The 20,540-nt window shown below is 44.3% G+C and overlaps 1 protein-coding gene across 1 annotated transcript in view; it reads left to right on the top strand.

Moving 5' to 3' along the window:
* The window catches only part of LARGE1 (LARGE xylosyl- and glucuronyltransferase 1), a 558,406-nt gene that overhangs the window by 431,816 nt on the left and 106,050 nt on the right, over positions 1-20,540 (top strand). Inside the window, exon 7 of the mRNA XM_057740821.1 lies at positions 8,468-8,572. Coding sequence (XP_057596804.1) covers positions 8,468-8,572 — 105 coding nt within the window. The remainder of the gene's footprint in view (positions 1-8,467; positions 8,573-20,540) is intronic.

Below are 20,540 nucleotides of genomic sequence, written 5' to 3' on the forward strand. Positions count from 1 at the left end.
GTCTTATTTATCAGCACATCCGTTCTTGGAGGCAGGAGGGAGACTCTATTCTTGCCCTTTTACTGATAAGGAAATTGAGGCTTAGAGAACTTATGCCTTGGTCAAGCCATACAGAACTGGGTTTGGAGCTCTGTTTTACATGGTCTTAAATCCCTTTGTCTTTCTCATTTATACCTGGTAGATGAATGCCCCTCCTGCCTTTTCCAAGTCCAGTGTGCCATGTGGAAGCATCACCATTCCCTGCTCTCCCCGGGGCCTCACCTCCTGAATGGCAGGAGCCCTGCCTTGAGCCAAAAGCTGCAGAAAGGAGGGAGCCAGGGGAGTTCCCAGTCTGGAGCCATCCATCTGCTGGCTGGTGACACCGACACCAGAGCCCCAGCAGAATAGCAAGCTTGTTCTCTCTTGTCTGGTTGTTAGTGGTGATCTATGAATAAGCAAAGAAGACAGCTTCATTTTCATAAGTTAACTTGCGCCTGGAGTAAGGAAGACGGGAAACAGTGCACTTAATCATAACCACAGGGCCAGCACAGAAAACAATGACAAAGCCTTTTCTGTTCGTCACAGTGTTTTATTATAATAACTCCTAAGAAGAGGAGACAGGCAGTGCGAGATGCTGAGGGCGGCAGCACACCAGCATCCTGTGTCATCTCCCCCAGAGGAACCCCTGGGATTTTACCTCTTAATGGGATGGCAAGCCCAGGATGTGTTTGCATCATCAAAATTAAGGCTTTAGACTTTGACCTCTGGAGACCAGGCTGTAGATGCCACCTGGCTGGTGAGCTGGCATGGGCAGAGCTGTGAAAGATAACCTGTCTCATAAGTGCTGTCACCGGGGACCCGAGGGGACTCTACGCCCAGAAGGGTGTTGCAGGACAGCACTGTTATCCGGAAAGCTTTAGGGGAAGCTTGGGAGCTTGGAAGGGGCAGGTGTGGCCTGCGCTGCGGCAGGGGCTGTGGTAGACGCTTCGGGGGAGACAGGAAGCAGGAATCACCCACTCTCCCCGTAGAATCCACTATTGCCTGCCCTCCATGCCTCTGACTTATCAGCATTTCTGTCACTGCAGGTACCCAGCTGTGTCGTAATTGTTTATCTGTCTCTTTCTAACTGCCTCTAGGGTGCAGATTATGTTTTATTTGTCTTTGATTCCTTAGTGTTTTGTGTGGTATCTGACACAGAGCAAACCCTCAATCGATATGAAACTGAACTAAAGTCTAGCAGGGTAAGGATTGTGTCAGCTAAGGAAGGTTGGGGATAGCTGAGACCGCAGATGCCGAATCCAGGCAGATGGGACAGAATACAGGGCCAGGGAATTTGGGGATAATGATAAGAGCAAATACCTACTGAACATTTTGCTATTTTCTGGGCATTTTAATGGTGATATTTGAATAAGCAAAGAACACAGCTTCATTGTCACAAATTAACTTCAGCCTAGAGAAAAAAGATGTTTATTTCTGAGGTATGTACTTTTTGTCAATGCCATGTTACAAACGAATGAAGAAACAGGCACAGAGAGGTTAAGTAACTCGTCGAAGGTCACACAGCTAGCAACTATGTGAGGAGCCAGGATTGGAAACCGGGCAGCCTGGCTCTGCCCTTCATTTTCTTCACCACTTTGCTGTACTCAAGAAATGTAGCACTGCAGGCTGCCGCTGAATTCCACTGGTTGATGCACTAGAATTACACACCCCATGAGTTTATTGTGTGCTAGTGGTCCTGCAAGGGAACCTCAGTGATAACTGAAGCAGGGGCAGAGCTGCCAGACCCTCAGTAATTCTCAAATTTTAATGTGCATCCAAATTACCTGGGGATTATTCAGATTATTAGACCCAGTGGCCAGAATTCTGATTTAGAAGTGTTGGGTGATGAGGGCATTAGTATATTACCCCCATACTCCCTTATCCCTAGAGATAAGATAAAGGAATGAGAGCAAAATGTCACCTTATTTTGCTAATAAAGGTTAAATCGGGGGATTTGACTTAAATAGCACGGGGTAACTACAGCCTCATCCCGAGGGGACCTGCCCTGTAAAACTGATGCCAGGCAGCACTCTGCTGGCACACTGGCTCCGGGAAGAAGGGTAGAGGAAGGGCTAGGCTGCCTGAACTCGATTCTCTCTGAACCTCACTGGGTCAGGTAACTCCTTCACAAGACCAAAGATGTAGAGGGAGGCAGCCTCCCGGTCACAGTTCACCTCCTGGCTGAGGCCCGGAAATCTGCACTTTTAACAAGAAGCCCAGTTGTTTCTGTAGCAGTTGGTCCTCAGACCACACTTTAAAAAACAAAGTTCTAGAAGGACCTAATTTTTTGTTCTTGATGACCTCCAAAAAGAAAACCACATGGATGGGCTCACTGTCTTTCAGAAGCTGACGGATGAGCTTGAATGATGATATTTTAAAAGAGCTGTTACTTATATAGTGCTTAATAGTATATGCCCTAGCCCCTATGGTTAACCCTTAACACCTATGAAGTCATTTAAACATATGAAATCACAGTGGTTAGATATGCAGCAGAGAGAGGTTAAGTAATTTTCTCAAGCCTACACAGCTGAAAAGTGGCAGGGCTAGAAATTGGAACTAGGCATTCTTTGAGAAGATAAATAGAATTCATAAACCTCTAGCAAGACTCATCAAGAAAAAGAGGGAGAGGACTCAAATCAATAAAATTAGAAACGAAACAGGAGAAGTTACAACAGACATTGCAGAAATAAAAAAGCACCATAAGAGACTTCTACAGGCAACTATATGCCAATAAAATGGACAACCTGGATGAAATGGACAGATTCTTAGAAAAATATAAGCTTCCAAGACTGAATCAGGAAGAAATAGAAAACATGAACAGACCAATCACAATGAATGAAAATTGAAACTGTGATTAAAAATCTCCCAACAAACAAAAGTCCAGGACCAGACGGATTCACACGTGAATTTTATCAAGCATTTAGAGAAGAGCTAACACCCATCCTTCTCAATCTCTTCCAAAAAGTTGCAGAGATAGGAGCACTCCCAAACTCATTTTATGAGGCCACCATCACCCTGATACCAAAACCAGACAAAGATACTACAAAAAAGAAAATTACAGACAATATCACTGATGAATTTAGATGCAAAAATCCTCAACAAAATACTAGCCAACAGAATCCAACAGCACATTAAAAGGATCATACACCATGATCAAGTGGGCTTTATCCCTGGAATGCAAGGATTCTTCAATATATGCAAATCAACCAATGTGATACACCATATTAACAAATTGAAGGATAAAAACCACATGATCATCTCAATAGATGCAGAAAAGCTTTTGATGAAATTCAACACCCATTTATGATAAAACCTCTCCAGAAGGTGGACATAGAGGGAACCTACCTCAACATAATAAAGGCCATATATGACAAACCCACAGCAAATATCATTCTCAATGGTGAAAAACTGGAAGCATTCCCTCTAAGATCAGGAACAAGACAAGGATGTCCACTCTCGCCACTACTATTCAACATAAGTTTGGAAGTCCTTGCCACAGCAATCAGAGAAGAAAAAGAAATAAAAGGAATCCAGATTGGAAAAGAAGAAGTAAAACTGTCACTGTTCGCAGATAACATGATACTATACATAGAAAATCCTAAAGATGCCACCTGAAAACTACTCGAGCTAATCAATGAATTTGGCAAAGTTGCAGGATACAAATTCACACACAGAAATCTCTTGCATTTCTATACACTGACAATGAAAGATCAGAAAGAGAAATTAAGGAAACAATCCCATTCACCATTGCACCAAAAAGAATCAAATACCTAGGAATAAACCTAACCAAGGAGGTAAAAGACCTGTACTCAGAAAAGTATAAGACACCCATGAAAGAAATCAAAGACAATACAAACAGATGGAGAAACATACCATGTTCTTGGATTGGAAGAATCAACATTGTGAAAATGACTACATTACTGAAAGCAATTTACAGATTCAATGCAATCCCGATCAAATTACCAATGGCATTTTTCACAGAACTAGAACAAGAAATTTTATGATTTGTATGGAAACGCAAAAGACTCTGAATAGCCAAAGCAATCTTGAGAAGGAAAAATGGAGTTGGTGGAATCAGGCTTCCTGACTTCAAACTATACTACAAGGCTACACAGTGATCAAGACAGTATGTACTGGCACAAACACAGAAATATAGATCAATGGAACAGGATAGAAAGCCCAGAGATAAACTACAGTCAACTAATCTATGACAAAGGAGGCAAGGATATACAATGGAGAAAATACAGCCTCTTCAATAAATGGTGCTGGGAAAACTGGACAGCTACATGGAAAAGAATGAAATTAGAACACTCCCTAACCCCATACACAAAAATAAACTCAAAATGGATTAAAGACCTAAATGTAAGGCCAGACACTATGAAACTCCTAGAGGAAGACATAGGAAGAACACTCTTCAACGTAAATCACAGCAAGATCTTTTTTGATCCACCCCCTAGAATAATGGAAATAAAAACAAAAATAAATAAGTGGGACCTAATGAAACTTCAAAGCTTCTGCACAGCAAAGGAAACGATAAGCAAGATGAAAAGACAACCCTCAGAATGGGAGAAAATATTTGCAAACGAATCAATAGACAAAGGATTAATCTCCAAAGTATATAAACACTTCATTCAGCTCAATATCAAAAAAACAAACAACCCAACCCAAAAATGGACAGAAGATCTAAATAGGCATTTCTCCAAAGAAGACATACGGATGGCCAGGAGGCACATGAAAAGCTGCTCAACATCACTAATTATTAGAGAAATGCAAATCAAAACGACAATGAGGTATCACCTCACACTGGTTAGAATGGGGCATCATCAGAAAATCGACAAACAGTAAATGCTGGAGAGGGTGTGGAGAAAAAGGAATGATCTTGCACTGTTGGTGGGAATGGAAATTGATACAGCCACTATGGAGAACAGTATGGAGGTTCCTTGCACAACTAAAAATAGAGTTACCATATGACCCAGCAATCCCACACCTGGGCATATACCCAGAGAACACCATAATTCACAAAGACACATGCACTCCAATGTTCATTGCAGCACTAGGTACAATAGCCAGGACATGGAAGCAACCTAAATGTCCATCAACAGATGAATGGATAAAGAAGATGTGGTACATATATACAATGGAATACTACTCAGCTGTAAAAAGCAATGAAACTGGGACATTTCTAGAGACGTGGATGGACCTGGAGACTGTCATACAGAGTGAAGTGAGTCAGAAAGAGAAAAACAAATACCGTATATTAACACATATATGCAGAATATAGAAAAATGGTACAAATCAACCAGTTTGCAAGGCAGAAATAGAGACACAGATATAGAGAACAAACATGTGGACACCAAGTGGGGAAAGCGGGGAGGGTTGGGGGGGAATGAACTGGGAGATTGGGATACCAAATAGTACACTCTAAATATTTGCAGTTTATTGTATGTTAACTGTATCTCAATAAAAATTCTTAAAAAAAAAAAAAAAAAAAGAAATTGGAACCAGGCAGCGTGGCTCTAGTCTTCCCCTCTGGCCACACTGCTGCACGTGATTCCCTGTCCGTGGACACAGACCTCTGCAGGGGTAAAGGCACCGAGCAGTTAGCTCAAGGTATTCATGAGCCCGCTTGGAAAGCCCAGCTATCATTTTAGTCATCGACAAAGCAGCTAATGAATTCATGCAAAAAAGCAAAATGAAATCTTCGTAGCTGTTTATTATTTTGCCTTCTCCACCAGTGCATTATTAAAATTACAGCTGTCGTATTGCTAGTGAAGGATTTTGTTTTCTTAAAGAGGACTGGCACACGTGAAGGGGCTGCTTGCCACCATCATAAGAAACGCAGCCCAGGTGCAAATTGAAAGAAGGAGAATTTTGGGTGTTCTTCTTCGCGATAACATGGCTTAGGGTTAACCGTGCAAATTGCTCCTTCTCTGGAGAAGAAGCCCTTGAGTTCAAGGCTCCAGGAGAGCAACCCATATAAAAGATGGCTCGCGGGTGCTGCTGCCTGTATGTGCAGCTTGCCATGCAACTGAGGAAGATGCCAGAGTTCCCAGAGCTGAGTGGGAGAATGTGTTGATATTGGCAGATGGGGAGGGGATGAAATGCTTTGCAGCCTCAGAAATGTGGGGACCCTAATACACGAACATAAGTGGTCTCCAGTCAGGAGAGATTTACACACCAGACATCATGTATTTAACAGATGTTTATTCATGCCTATTACTGTGTCAGATATTATGCAGTCCTTGCCCTTGGACACATGGAGAGGTGGACATTTACAGATGAGGTATGTGTCCCTGAATATTATCCATTCTGTCCCTGATAGGACTTAAGTCAGCTGATGGCAGAAATACCGGGAGGAAGTGCTACATAGAGATGTCCCCCATCTAATGCGGGAATTCACAGGCTGCTTCTTGCTGGAGGTGGACCTGAAAGGATTACTGGTTGGGGTTGGCAGGGGGTGAGCCTGGTGGGAGCTGTATGAGCAAGACGTGGAGATGAGGACACAAGCAGCAGAATGATGCATTTTCGTGTGGCTCTTAGAGAATTTGTCTGAAAAAGTAGGTCGAGGTAGAACACAATTCATGGGATGCCAGAAAGTGGAATTTGGACTTTCTGGATAGCTGCAGATTACCTTTCCTGCAATTCAGGTGGCCACCCTGATTGCAATGAAACATCATTCCCCTTTATCGGGTCTGAGCACATGATACCCTTCTTTCATCATGCAAAAAAAGCCAAGAAAACAAAACCCCACGGTGGCACCAGCCAAGGGTCACTAGTCTTAATGAACCAGGACCCTACATCCCCTTGCATCCCAGCCTTGGAGTGAGCTTATTAAATGGGCTCTCTAACAAGGTCACAGCATCAAGACTCAGCACACAGCTTTCTCGGTTGAGGGAACTGCGCCTTTCAGATCTGTTTTGCAGAAACGTCCCAAGCTTGCTGCATGTGGAAGTGATTGGCTCTTGCACTTCCTGAATCGGTGATCTGTTTTTCTGAGGGATTCTGCACGTTTTAGATGTGATCATATACAATGACAAAGTGGGTGGTAGTATTTTTCCTGTGCCGCTAATTTATGTATTTGTGCTGGGGCGATGATTTACAGGGAAGCTCAATAAATTGATCAAATAAATTACACCAAACCCACACACCATCATTTCAGGGAGCTGTCATCACACCAAGGAGGTTCTATTTCACCCAATGTGGGATGCCGGGAGAACCGCTGTGTTTTCCTTACGTGCTGCTGGGCTTTCATTTGGTCAGAAAGGGCTTCATTTCTCAGACTGGCCAAGAATATAAGGATTTTAGCTCCAGAAGGCATTGGTTAGCTGTGGAAGACAGTGCCTAGTACTCCTGTGACCTTTAGAAAGTTATTTAAACTTTCCGAGTCTCAGTTTCTCATCTTATAAAATGTGGATTTATAATTTCTACCTCAAATATTTGTCATAAAGGTAAGCCATAATGCATTGAGACACCGGAAAGAATCTGGATGTCAGATAACTGTGCATTCATATCCTGGTGCCTTTGCAAGTTATGCAAATTACGGTCCTATGTGAGCCTTCCGTTTCCTAGTCTGTGAGGTGCTATTGATAACAGTTGCAAGGGAATGTCTTCTGCACGTGGCATGATAGGGTTGTCTAATAGAAGATAGTTGATTCTGATGCCCACCTGCCCTACCTAGAAGGCCTGAGTCCAGAAACATTAACACTCTAAGAAATTGGGGTGAGTGGCAGACCTACCTGAGATGCTAAAGCTGCCAAGAAATTAACTGAGAGACCTGACTCACCTTTGCTATTGGCCTCAGTATACTAGAGAAGCGAGGCCAACATCAAAGCCAAGCTCTGGGGACAGAGAAGCAATTGCTCCTCTAGAAAACACTTCTGCCTTGACATGATGCTTGTCGACACAAGACAAAGTGGATGAGAGAGTGAAAACGCTGCCAGAAGGAGGCTCTTCTCTGGGGGCTCCCTTCTCATGAACCAAGGGTCCTTTCTTCCCCTCTGAGGGAGAAAATTATCTCAGCTCATGTCTCGAAAGCCAGTAAGTTAATATACGTTGGGAAATAGTGAACTGGAGCATTTGAAGAAGAGTGTGTTAGTAAATAAGTGTGTGTTGCATGAGTTGAGGGATGGACGGACAGATGAATGGTTTGGGATTCTGGCTTTATCACAGACCAACTGGGTGACCTTGGACAAGTTAATTAACTGCTCTGGGCGACCTCTGTTTCTTCTCTATAAAATAGGGGTAATGAAAATGGCTGAGCAGCCTAAGTGTGGGAATTAAATATATTAATACAAGTGAAGCACTTAGATCAGGGCTTGGCACCTCATAAAAGCTCCTAGTGATGAAAGCTGTGTTATGATGGCTGCCCTTGTTACATCTCCTGTTCAGTACTCACCATCCCATGTGGCTTGGCTTCTTTTAAGACCTTTGCATTCTCTGTATTTTACAGGTCAGCAGGTCCTGGGCCTTGTAGAGAACCAGAGTGATTGGTACCTTGGAAACCTATGGAAAAATCACCGCCCTTGGCCTGCCCTTGGGAGGGGCTACAACACAGGTAAATCATGAGGGTGGCTTGCTAGGGGTGGTGGGGGTACAAAGGGTGATGTGAGGACTCAGTGCTCCTTCCTCGGGGAGAAGAGGTGGGCCAGAGTGCGGGAGAAGGCCACCTGGTTGCCTGAGTTCGGCAGTGGACGGTATGTAAGCCGTTGGCCTCCTGGTTCTTGCTTAGGGCTGCAGCTACTGGCAGAGTCGCTACTTGGCCGTGGTAGTCTGTGCCATTCTCACCAAAAAGCCCCTCTCCTGACTGACCATCAGCCCCAGATCCAGCTGGGCATCTTTACGAGTGTGACCTGTAGGTTCCTTGGCTCTGTTAATAGAAACTAGAGATCATTCTGTCCGCTTGAGGTCCCCAGGGAATGTATGCACCCTTAGCCTTCAGGATTCATCTTCTTTGTATGGGGAGGAAAGTAACCCATATCGTATTGACTCTTAAAGTTTCTGGTCAGAAGTGACATTTCTTTTTTGTTGTTTTTTGTTTGTTTTTTTAATTGCTTTACTTTGTTTTGCTTTTTCTTTTTTTTTTTAATTGAAGTATAGTTGATTTATAGTGTTGTGTTAGTTTCAGATGTATAGCGCAGTGATTCAATTATATATGCATATATATTATTTTCAGATTCTTTTCCCTTGTAGGTTATAACAAAATATGGAGTATAGTTCCCTGTGCTATACAGTAGGTCCTTGTTAGCTATGTGTTTTATATACAGTCGTGTGTATATGTTAATCCCAAGCTCCTAATTTATCCCTCCCCTGCCTTTCCCCTTTGGTAACCATAAGTTTGTTTCCTATGTTGGGTCTATTTCTGTTTTGTATATACGCTCATTTGTATCATTTTTTTTTTTTTTTAGATTCCACATGTCAGTGATATCATAGGCTGTTTGTCTTTCCCTGGCTTACTTCACTTAGTATGATCATCGCTAGGTCAATCCATGTTGCTGGACCTCGCATTATTTCATCCTTTTTATGGCTGAGTAATATTCCATTGTATAAATATACCACATCTTTATCCATTCATCTGTCAAAGAACATTTAGGTTGCTTCCATGTCTTGGCTATTGTAAATAGTACTGCAGTGAACATTGGGGTGCATGTCTCTAATGTTAGCAGAAGAAGTGATGTAACTTCTGCTAACATTAAATTAGCTAAAGAGTGTCAGGTGGTCATGCCCACCTTCAAGGCAACCCAACCATGTCCCTGGAAGGAGAAAAGGCAGAAATATTTGAAAGTTGGAACTCAGGAGTACCACAGCCCCTGAACACCATGAAATCCAATCCATTTTCTACCTCGCTTGCTAACCCCAAACGTGCATCTCCTCTTTTCTTTCTGTCTTTGTTAATAGCATCATTCATTCATTCATTCATTCTTTGCACAGCTCCTGTGGTGTCTAATGTCTGCTGTACACGAGGCCCTGTGCTGGTGCACCAGATGCAGCCCATGACCTTGTGGAGCTTATAAGGAATGAAATTAGAGCAACCTCCCTCTCCTTAGGCTCAGGTCCTGCCACTGTCTCCCTTTGAAATGCCTCTAATCCTGCCTCTTGCCCTCCATCCCTTTTGCCACTTTGGTACCCTGTTCTCAAAGGATGCAGACCCGTGATCTGGGTCAGGATGAGAACTTGGAGCTCAGGGGGCAGTAGGTAGGTCAGGCCAAAAAGGGGCAGGACTCGGCATCTGAGACTAGCTGCACTGGGTTGGGTCAGGGGTCTGGGGATGACGCCACTTGAAGGTGATAGGTGATAGCCTGTTCTGGAGGCTAAGGTCAGTCTGTAGTAGGAAGAGCCAGTCAACTCTGAGAGCTGAGGGTCAGATTCCCGAGAGGTCAGATGCAAACACGGGGCCCCAGAGGCCACAGAAAAATGGATGAGAGTCAAGCTTCCAGAAGTGAAAGTTCAGAGATCGGGTCAGAGTGGGGTCAAAGCTGGAATCAGACAGGGAAAGAAAGGTCCAGGGTCAATGTCCTGAGCCGCCGGAGGTCAGGGAGGCCTGCATTGAAGGCCACCCTTTGAGTTGGGGGACGTTCCACAGCTGATATTTGCCGGAACGTCCGGGCATGCCTCACAGGCTGTTATTTTCCCCTGTAACACCTCCCAGGCATCACAGCCGGCAGGGGTCACCGTTGAAGAATTTTGACCACCAGCCCTTCACAGACCCACAGCTTCATCCTGGAGGCACCCCTGCGGTGCTGGGCATTAACCCTTGAGTTGCTGGATGGTGGGGAACTCTGAGGAGTCCCTGAGAAGGGCCAGCTTCAGGGAGGGAGCCCCAAAGAAGCTCCTAGCAACAGCTCTTATTCGCCTGTTGGGAGGTATTTCTGTGTTTTAATAACAGGGAAGGCAGTGCCTCTGCATCTCGGCTAAGTATTGGCCACACACTGTGCCCAGTGCATTCTAGGTTTTAATCTCATCTGATCCTCACACTAACCTCATGAGGCAGGGGCTCGTCTTATCTATATTTTATACCCAGGAAACTCAAGCTTAGAGAGTTAAAAGCTGTAGTCTGATAAGTAAGAAGCCTGCTGTTAACTACTAACCTTCCTAGCTTGAACTTTAGCAGCTTCAGGATGAGGAATACTTTTTAAAAATGTGGAACTCTGAACTCTAGAAAGATGTGGGGCGGCGGGGAGGGGGTTCAGGATTCTACCCTGTAGGAAGCCTCTAGGATGTTTCTGGAGCAGAAGGTCCAAGGGTCTGCTCTGATAAACCGTGGCACCCCATTACCCCTACCAGCAAGCTTCCCCAGGGACTGTTTTCTCAGCGCATTTGAGGCTGGACCCTTTAGGGACCCACATTGATTCCAACACATTCACTCCAGGCTTTCATAAAGCTGGAGACACCATGCTTATCAGGTGGGAGAAGGGGCATCTCAGGTAAACCCTGGTGTGTGTTTAGTTCCTGCCTTCCACATCGCAGAATAATAGAAGATGTCACATGGAGATAAACGGCAGTGCCTCCAGGACACAGCATCAGGGTCATGGTTATATCTGTGTCAAACAGAAACCACCGGTCATCAATCTGGGTTTGCAGGGGGAAGAAAAATGTAGCACACTGGGGAATTTATTATGACCAACATGGCATGTCCCCTCCTGCTTCTCCCAGTCTGTCTCTGACTGGGAGGTCAGGAGACAGACAGGTACCTAAACCCTCTGCAGCGCCTACTTGATATGCCAAAGCAGTGAGTTACTTCCCTTCTTGCTGCTTCTAAAAGGGCAGAACAGATGGGAAAAAGCCCTGTTATAAGTGATGTGTCCATTTAAATAAGCCAGTGACACCAAGCGATCATTAGAAAAGGATTTATGCGACAGCAAAATGCATTGACTTTCATGACGGGGATTTGTTATTTTAAGACTGAGGATTGCACCACACATGAGTGGATGAGTCATTCAGACACTTAGATTCTCATAGAAATTGTCAGGACTCCACTGGAGGGAACATGTTCCCCTCAGTCCCAGCACATCTCAAGCCTCCAGATGGAGTATCTCCAGCCAAACCCTGTGCTGAGCCTTCAGCTTGGTGCTGGGAAACCGAGGCAGATCTGGTTAGGCTGGAACTTAGCCGTTTATTCTCTGGAAGCTTGGCCAAGTTGCTTCACATCCTTGAACCTTAGTTCTCGCCCTTATGAAATAGAATAAAGAACAACAGCACCTAGTGTGTGAGGATTGATGGGGGAGCTTGTTTAATGAACTTAGCTTGTATTCTGTTGCATTTTTCTGCCACTTATTCCATCAGGGAATGGGATCTGCCTGCTTTAAAAATGGTGGTTACCTGATTGCCTAGGGCTTGCTAAGGTCTCCGAAGCCCTCAGGTCAGAAAGAACCAGCACATTTTCTTGCTTTTCCCCAAATATAATGCAGTCCCCTTGCAGTTTTTGATCTCTCCACTAACTTGAAAAGATTAACTTTTCATATTATTTTAGAAAAAAAATATGACGATGTTAGTTTGTATATCTGCTGTGTTCTACTTCAAAACTCCCCAGAAAATGCATGAAATGTTGGAGCTGGAAGATCTGCCTTCAAGACTTGACCTTGTTGCATTTCAACTTTGTGCCTTTGGAAAGCTGCTCAAGCTGTCTGAGCCTTGGGTTCCTTGTCTGGGATCTGAGAATGGTAGTCCTACCCCAGAGCCCGCTGTGAGGCTCCAAGGTCGTAGTGTAGCTGCAGAGCAGCTGGTAAATCCAAGTGCTTTTGGAGGTTGGTTGGTGTTTTTCTTTCTCCTCCTGACCACAGCCTAGCCAAGTTCCTGTTTTCAAGTAATTCAGGTTCAGCCACATGTATCAGATTCAGTTGCGTTCACGAGGCATCCTACGAGGCACCTTACCATGCACTGTCTTTGTTCATTCCTAGAATTATCTTGTATGATAGACATTCGCCTTTGAAGAGCCAGCCAGTTTCCCCTTCATCTTTGTTTTTCTTTCCCAGTCTGCTTGCACAAAGCCCACAGAGCCCTAAAAGATGAGGGAAGATCTGCCCCACTCATCCCACTCCCTTCTTCCTGGAGAGGTTTACAACTTAATTCTGTATTAAGGGAACTCTAGACTCCAGCAGCTGTGGATGACCAGACAGATGCCAGCACAGGGTCCTTGCCATTGCCGTTCAGGTGGAATAAAGGGGAACTCCCAGATCTTTGCAGAGAGATGTTGTCCATTCCTGACCATTCTGTCTGTTCATCATCTCCTAGGTGCAAGCAGCTGTCGTTCACCCAGCAGCCAGCTGTCTGCAGGACTTTAAAAAACAAACAAATAAAACCAAGGTTATGATAGTCTCATAACAATTCAACCCACTTCATGTGCTGATAGTGAGTATCTTGAAAACGAACACCAGCAAAGAAAAGAAGGGAAAACAGAGCTCAAAGTAGCAGGGGATTGGAGAAGAGGTGGGGAAAGGCAGGCCGGTAGAAAGAAGATAAGTTTACAGGAGGCTTGTCCACACAGGATCCCAGACGTTACTCATGGAGAGGATGTGTCCTCCCTGAGACATATTAAGGGCGTAATATTAACCAGAGGATGTGCTTTAAGGAACAGTTTAAAAGTAGGATGCATCCTCTTCCTTTCAGTCCCCAAATTAGGCCAGACACAGGCAGATGGAGACCTAACTCTCTAGGGAGGGAGGAAGAATTTCTCTAGGAATCCTTATCTGCAAAACAACAGAACTGGGACATTCGAGGACTGACTCACCTCTGAGGTTGGAACAAACTGGGACATGAGGAAGTAAGGGAAAGGAAATTCATGGTAAAGTTAGACACCATGGCAGATTCCATGGTGGCAATTAAAGGAGCCAACATTTGACAACTTGCTAAAGAACTGTTAAATAGTTTAATGGAGCAGCTGGCAGTGTGGGATGCAGGTCTGCCCTCTGCTCTGCCTCTGACACCTGGCATTCTGCAACCCTAGCAAGTCTTTGCATTTCTCTGAGCCCTCCTTGTCTCTTGGGTCAAGAATCAGGAACTCAGTGTAAAATAGATAGCTAGTGGGAAGCTGCTGCATAACACAGGGAGGTCAACTCTATGCTTGGTGATGACCTAGAGGGGTGGGATAGGGAGGAGGGGAGGGAGGCTCAAGAGGGAGGGGATATGGGGATATATGTATAAATACAGCTGATTCACTTTGTTGTACAGCAGAAACTGGCACAGGAGTATAAAGCAATCATACTCCAGTAACGATTTGGAATGAATGAATGAATAAATAAATGGGAAAAAAAAGAACCAAGAACTCCTCATGCTCTGAAGGAATATTGTGATTGGATGATTTCTGTCTGTAATAATTACATTCAGAGAAACCAGATTTAAATGTAGTTTGTTCCTTCAGCACTTGCTACCGAGTGCCTGTTATTTGGGGCAGAAAATGATTTTTTAAAATGTGATACCAAGAACTTCCATCAAGAAGATGATTGTCTAGTAGAGGAGAGTTTGCTTATCTATAAATAAATTCAGTATGACTTGAGCCTCTAGGCTGATTGAGATTCAGAGTTAAACATCAGCCCTGCAATAACCCTGGACCAGCATTTTCTAGACTAATTCTAGGAGACATTGCAGGTGATGGTAATATGTGTTCAGAAACTGTACACAGTGGACAGCCAAGGTTGAGAAATCTGCATATTACGTCCCTCCCTTGGAGATTCAGATTGCACGTTGACATATAAGAGATGCTGGAAAGTCCAGAAGTAAAGCCGTTAAACCCACTAGCATTCCCCACTCTTACTTGATCCTAGAACTAGGGAGACAAATTTGGAAAAAAACTGCCCCTACCTGTGTGAACTCAGGGGACAGAGATGGTCACTTTTTGAGCTCTGTATCCCAAGCCCTTTGCATAGAAGTATTTAAATGGAGTTTGTAGAACAATCCCTATGAAAGATACTTGCTGTTCAAGGAGTGGTTCATCTGACACCGCACTTAATAGAAATGTTTACTCTCTTTTGTTCTGTAGGTTCTCCTTCATTTTCCTACTATAAGGACATTGACACCTTAAAATTTTCCCTTCTTAACATCCTGTGTGTCGTTATGTATCTGAAGCCAGTCACCAGCTAGCAGCCCTCCGGAACTTCCCATGTGAAGGAATGGGGTGTAAGATGGTTCTAAACCTTTCCTGTCTTGATTGGCAGGTCACCTCTTTGAGGGTGACATTCTAATTCAAATGACACGTTCTGGCTCTTATCAAACTATTGGAGGCTCACATCTCCACATGGACACTTCCACCTACTTTTCTGAATCACTTAAAATGCCTATTTAAGATGTTACTTTTCAAGCCCTAACCTGGAGAGACTGAATCTGAATCTTTAAAGATGAAGCCACATAACCACTATTGTAAACACACTCCTGACATGTTCTGATGCACACCAGCCTCCTAGGACAGACTTGCCATTTGCACATCAAGCTCCAATTGAACTTGAGTTCAGCTGAAAAGCTTCTTGAATGACTGTTCAGCCAAATGTTCCCAATTCTGTACTCTCGTATTAAATTTATTGAGCCTAAAGCACAGACTTTATATTTATCTCTGGCGAGTGTTATCTGACTTAGGCCAATCTTTGTGTCCTTTTATTTGACTTCATTTTAGTTTTCAACTTAGGGTCAGCTGCAAAAATAAGGAAAATGCCTTCTGTTCATTCAGCCAGTGGCCTTGCCCTGTTTTCTTTCCTTTTTTTTTTTTTGTAACAAATGTCTTGAGTGCCTCTTTTACAATCCTGGAATAAAATTCAAAGATTGCCTTTATTACACTGTCTACAAATATAATTTCAAAAAAAATCAATACGGTGCCCTCGCTATGATAAAAAGGAAAAAAAAAGGAAATTCATTTACTATAAAATAATACTGACTGCAACGTGTAATTGTTCAGGCTTGCCTACAGTCAAAAACATAATGAAGTTAATGAACGACTAGATGCTTGTGTGCCTGTGCTCGGGATAGAGCTGTCTTCAGGGTAGCGGCTGCAAAGCGAGATGATCCAGATTCTGTGACTGGGGTTTGCCATCTGGGAGAAGTTTCCCAAACTAGTGAACAACTCTTCAGGTAGCAGGAAGTGCCATCTTGTCTTGATTTGTATTCCAAATTGTGTCTATTAAGTGATGCCCCCCAAAAAGCACTTTGTTTTGTAAGTAGTATTAGTTTCAGGCTCAGGTAGTTATAACAGCTATACGCAAGTATAACATGAATGTCCAGTGGGACCCAAGTGAGATGCAGGAATACTCTTCATTGTGCCAGCCTGTGCTGGAAAGGGGTTCTGTCCCCATTGAGAGTCATGTATCCAAGGCCTTACAGATGTTCAACAGGCTGACACACACAAAGCCGTGATGTGCCCAAGATCCCCCTGGAGGTTGATAGCAACAAATAAGAGTGCTTCCTGTCCCGGGGGGTGACGGAGGGATGGATTGGGAGTTTGGGATTAGTAGATACAAACTATTATATATAGAATGGGTAAACAACAAGGTCCTACTCGATAGCACAGAGAACTGGTACAGTGATTTTACCCAAAGCTTGTCCACTTCATATCCTGAACCAGAATCTCCTTTGGCCTTAGTGCTTCCTTGCAGGTTCACACGGAATAAATCTGCTCCATCATCTACCTGATGACCCTTTAGATATCTGAGGGGGAGAAGGTGAACCATACATCCTAGTCTTCTCTTCTGGGGACTTACCACCCCCGGTTCCCTGCACGTCACTGATTCTCTGAGCCCCAGTTTACTCGTGTGAGATGGAGATGGCTGTTGTTTCTATGTCACCAAGGAGTGTTGTAGGCCGGTGAGGTCACAGAATACATTTACTATAAGACAAGATTGGGCATGTAGTCAGTGCTCAGTAAATGTAGCAGCAGTGTCCTGTTGTCATCAGTTAAAAGGCAGAAAAAGAGACTGAAGGACAGCTGACCTCTTCCGGTATTGGTCACACTGTGCTTCTGGAGCTCCTATTCCATTCTTCCAATTAAAAAGGCAGTATTGCTTATGTTCCGGAAATGAACTACTCTGGATTCAAGTCCTGCCTCCATGATTCTGGGCAACTAGCAGTGTTTTCTTTAGTTATCATGTCAGGACAAGAAGAGTTCCCACCTAACAGGGTTGCTTTGAGGAGGAAGTGAGATAATATTTGCAAAGTGCTTGAGACAAAGTCTGGATCAATAAATGTCAGAGATCAGTACTTGCCCTTTCCTTTTCCATTCGAGGTGCATAAGCAGGGCAGACAAGTGTGGCTCTTCAGCGTCTTATGATAGTAACTCTGTCTCTTGTCCAGTGAAGGCACTTGAGGCTGAGCTCTGCCTCCCCAGACCTGACCATCCATTAGTCCATTCGTTAGGCAGATTTTCATCAGGCACCTTTCAACTCCTGGAGATCCACTGACCAAGACAAAAAGGAGCCCTATTCAGGGGCAGTTGCTTGTTATTTTGGGAGAGAAGCAATCTTCCCCTGCTGTCCTTTGGTACCATCTCCTCCTGAGCTCCTGCACCCACCCAGCTCCAGCCGTTCTGCCTTCCTGCCATACCTTGAATACATCTGTGTAACCCTGTGAGCCTGTCCATCTCCAGACTGCAGCCTCACTCTACCCCTTCCCTCCCTCATTCTTCTCCATAGTGTTCATTGCCACCTGGCCTATGATCATTGTGTCCATTTTCTTCTTAATTATATGGATGTAAGTTCTTCAAGGGTTGTAATAATTCTGTGTACTAATTTCCCTGCTTTATCTCCTGTACCTAGAATCATGCCTGGCATATATTAGGCACTGGGTAAGTATTGTTGAATGAAATAATTTTGGAAGACAATGTTTTGAATACAGTAACACAGAACAGCAGTTATCAGTGGACATTGGTGGCAGATTTGATGCCTCAGGGAACATTGGCAATGTCCAGAGACAGTTTTAGTTATCACAGCTAGAGGGATGCTGTTGGCCTTTAGTGGGTAAAGGCCAGGGAGGTTGCCACACATCCTGCAGTGAACAGGAGTCTCCTACAGCAAAGTCCAAATGTCAGTAGTTCTGAGTCTGGGAAACCCTGACATAATGTGATGGCTGGGAAGCATGGGAGGGAATTGGATTCTTCTAGAAAGAGCCATCTTTTACGGAAGAGTTCTCTGAGAGAATAACATTGGAGCTAAAGACCTGAGGAAGAGAAGTTGGCAGCCATGCTGAGATCTAGACTAATAGCAGTCCATGCAGAGAGAGGGGTGAGCGCAGAGACCCCCGAGCAGGACTGGACCTGGATGTGTGTGTTCCTTTCACATCATCATGCCCCACACCCCCTGGTCAGAGACATCAAGCAGGCCTTTGCCAAGCTCCTGATGATTAGACATTCCTGTCCCCCTCGCCTACACCCTAGTAATCCTCAAATCAGATTCTCCAAGTGCTCAGATTCAGAATGCTATCAGTTCTGCCTTCCATGCTCTTTGAGCTCCTTGACTCGATTAACTTGCTTTAGAGCCATGCATCTGATCCTGTTTTCCCGCCTTAGCTCTAGCATTTGTAAAGACCACGAGTAGCCCAGAGTGAATCACAGCAAAGCATAGCATCTGGGAAAAGGGTCTTCCTGGGCTGGCCTTGGCTAACTGTCCAGACGCGTGGCTCCTGATCTTCCCTGGGCACGCCTGTTCAGCCCCACTGGCCTCCTGACTGTTGCCCAAATGTATTCCCATCCTGGGCCTCAGCCCTCTGCCCAGACTGCTCTTCTGCCAGCCTCCCACACCCTGACACTTGTCCCATTACTTCCTTCAGTCCACTTGGATATGATCTCACAGTGGGCTTCGCTGATCATCTTATCCAAAGTAGCACCCTTGATCCCTTCACTCAGATTTATTATTCTGCATTGCACTTTACAGAAACATTACAAAATATATAAGTCCAATAAAAAATAAAAAATATAAAATATAAAAATAAAATAAAATTTTGATTATTCCCCTGCTGCCTATTTGGTAGCCAAAATGTGCCCCCCCACACACACACATACTGCCAAAGTTGTCTTTGTCCTAATCCCTGGAACCTGTGATTATGTTATGTTACATGGCAGAAGAGACTTTGCAGCTATAATTATGGGCCTTAAAAAAGGGATATTATCCTGGATTATCTGAGAGGCCTAGTCTAACCACAGGAGTCCTTAAAAGCAGAGAACTTCCTCTACCTGGAAGCAGAACAGATATTGAAAAAGGGAATTCAGATTTGAAGCATGAGGAAGATTCACTGTGCCTTTACTAGTTTGAAGATAGAGAGGACAAAGTGACAAGGAGTGTAAGTAGCCTTTAGGAGCCAGTAAAGTCTCCCAGCTGACAGTCAGCAAGCAAGAGGGGAATTCAGTCCTACAACCACAAGGAACTAAATCTGCCAACAATTCAATGAGCTTGGAATAGATTCTTCCCCAGAGCCTCCAGATAAGATCCAGGCTGGCTGACACCTTGATTTTGACCTTCTGAGAGTTCAAGCAGAGAGCCCAGCCCAGCCCCTAGATTTCTGACCTACACAACTGTGAAGTAATAAATTGATATGTTTTAAGCTGCTAGGGCTATTTGTTATGGCAGCAAGAGGAAACTCATACCCCTTACTTTGCCCATAAAAATGCACGTTCCTTGAGGGCAAGAATCTTGTTTACTCCTGTGTCCCCATCTGGAACATGGAAAGCTCTCAATAAATATTTGTTGAACGAATAAGTAAATTCCAGCTTTCTGCACTCCTGCCTTTCTGGGCATGGAAGAGAGCACAGAAAGCTGCTGATGGGAAACATTCTGTATTCCCAGGTCTTAGTGTGTTGTTCATTCAATAGGCAAAGCCCTCAGCAGGTACCAGCTACCTGGCATTGGACCCTGTACCAGGAGTAGAAATTAAAAATAAGATGTAGCCTCTGCTTGCACCGTCATCACCCCCTGGCCCTACAGGTGGTTCACCGTAGACTCAAAGATCAGGAGGTTAAGGACAATTAAATGCTATGTGGTTGGATGCTGTGATGGAGGAGCACGTCCACAGTGTGGAGAACCAGGGTAGAGACATGCTTGGATTCATCGAGAAGGGTGTCAGAGCCAGGAGGGCCGTGGTGGGGAAGGTGGAGTGGATGGTCCAGGCCAGCAGGGCAGCAAGTGTGGAAATACTTGGCAGAGTCCGGGAACAACACATAGTTTGTCTGTTTAATTTAATCACTTGTGGATTCTGCCCAGTACACAGGGAGTGCCGAAGTGCCCAAACTCTGTCTCCATCCTTACTAGTAGAGTAGCCCTGGGAAGATCTGTTCATCTTTTTTTGTTTGGGGGTGTTTTTGGTTTGTTGTATTTTTGGCTGACTTTCCTCATCCATACAGTAGAAGTGTCAGTACAGACTCACAGGATTTCTGGAAAGATTTTTTTTTTTTAATTAATTAATTTGTTTATTTTGGCCACGCCATGCAGCATGCGGGATCTTATTTACCCAAGCAAGGGGATCAAACCTGCGCCCTCTGCAGTGGAGGCGCAGAGTCTTAGCCATTGGACCACCAGGGAAGTCGCACTGGAAAGATTACGTGAATGCAAATACCTGGCAAA

This window comes from Hippopotamus amphibius, chromosome 7 (genome assembly GCF_030028045.1).
Source record: "Hippopotamus amphibius kiboko isolate mHipAmp2 chromosome 7, mHipAmp2.hap2, whole genome shotgun sequence".
Taxonomy (NCBI): Eukaryota; Metazoa; Chordata; class Mammalia; order Artiodactyla; family Hippopotamidae; genus Hippopotamus; species Hippopotamus amphibius.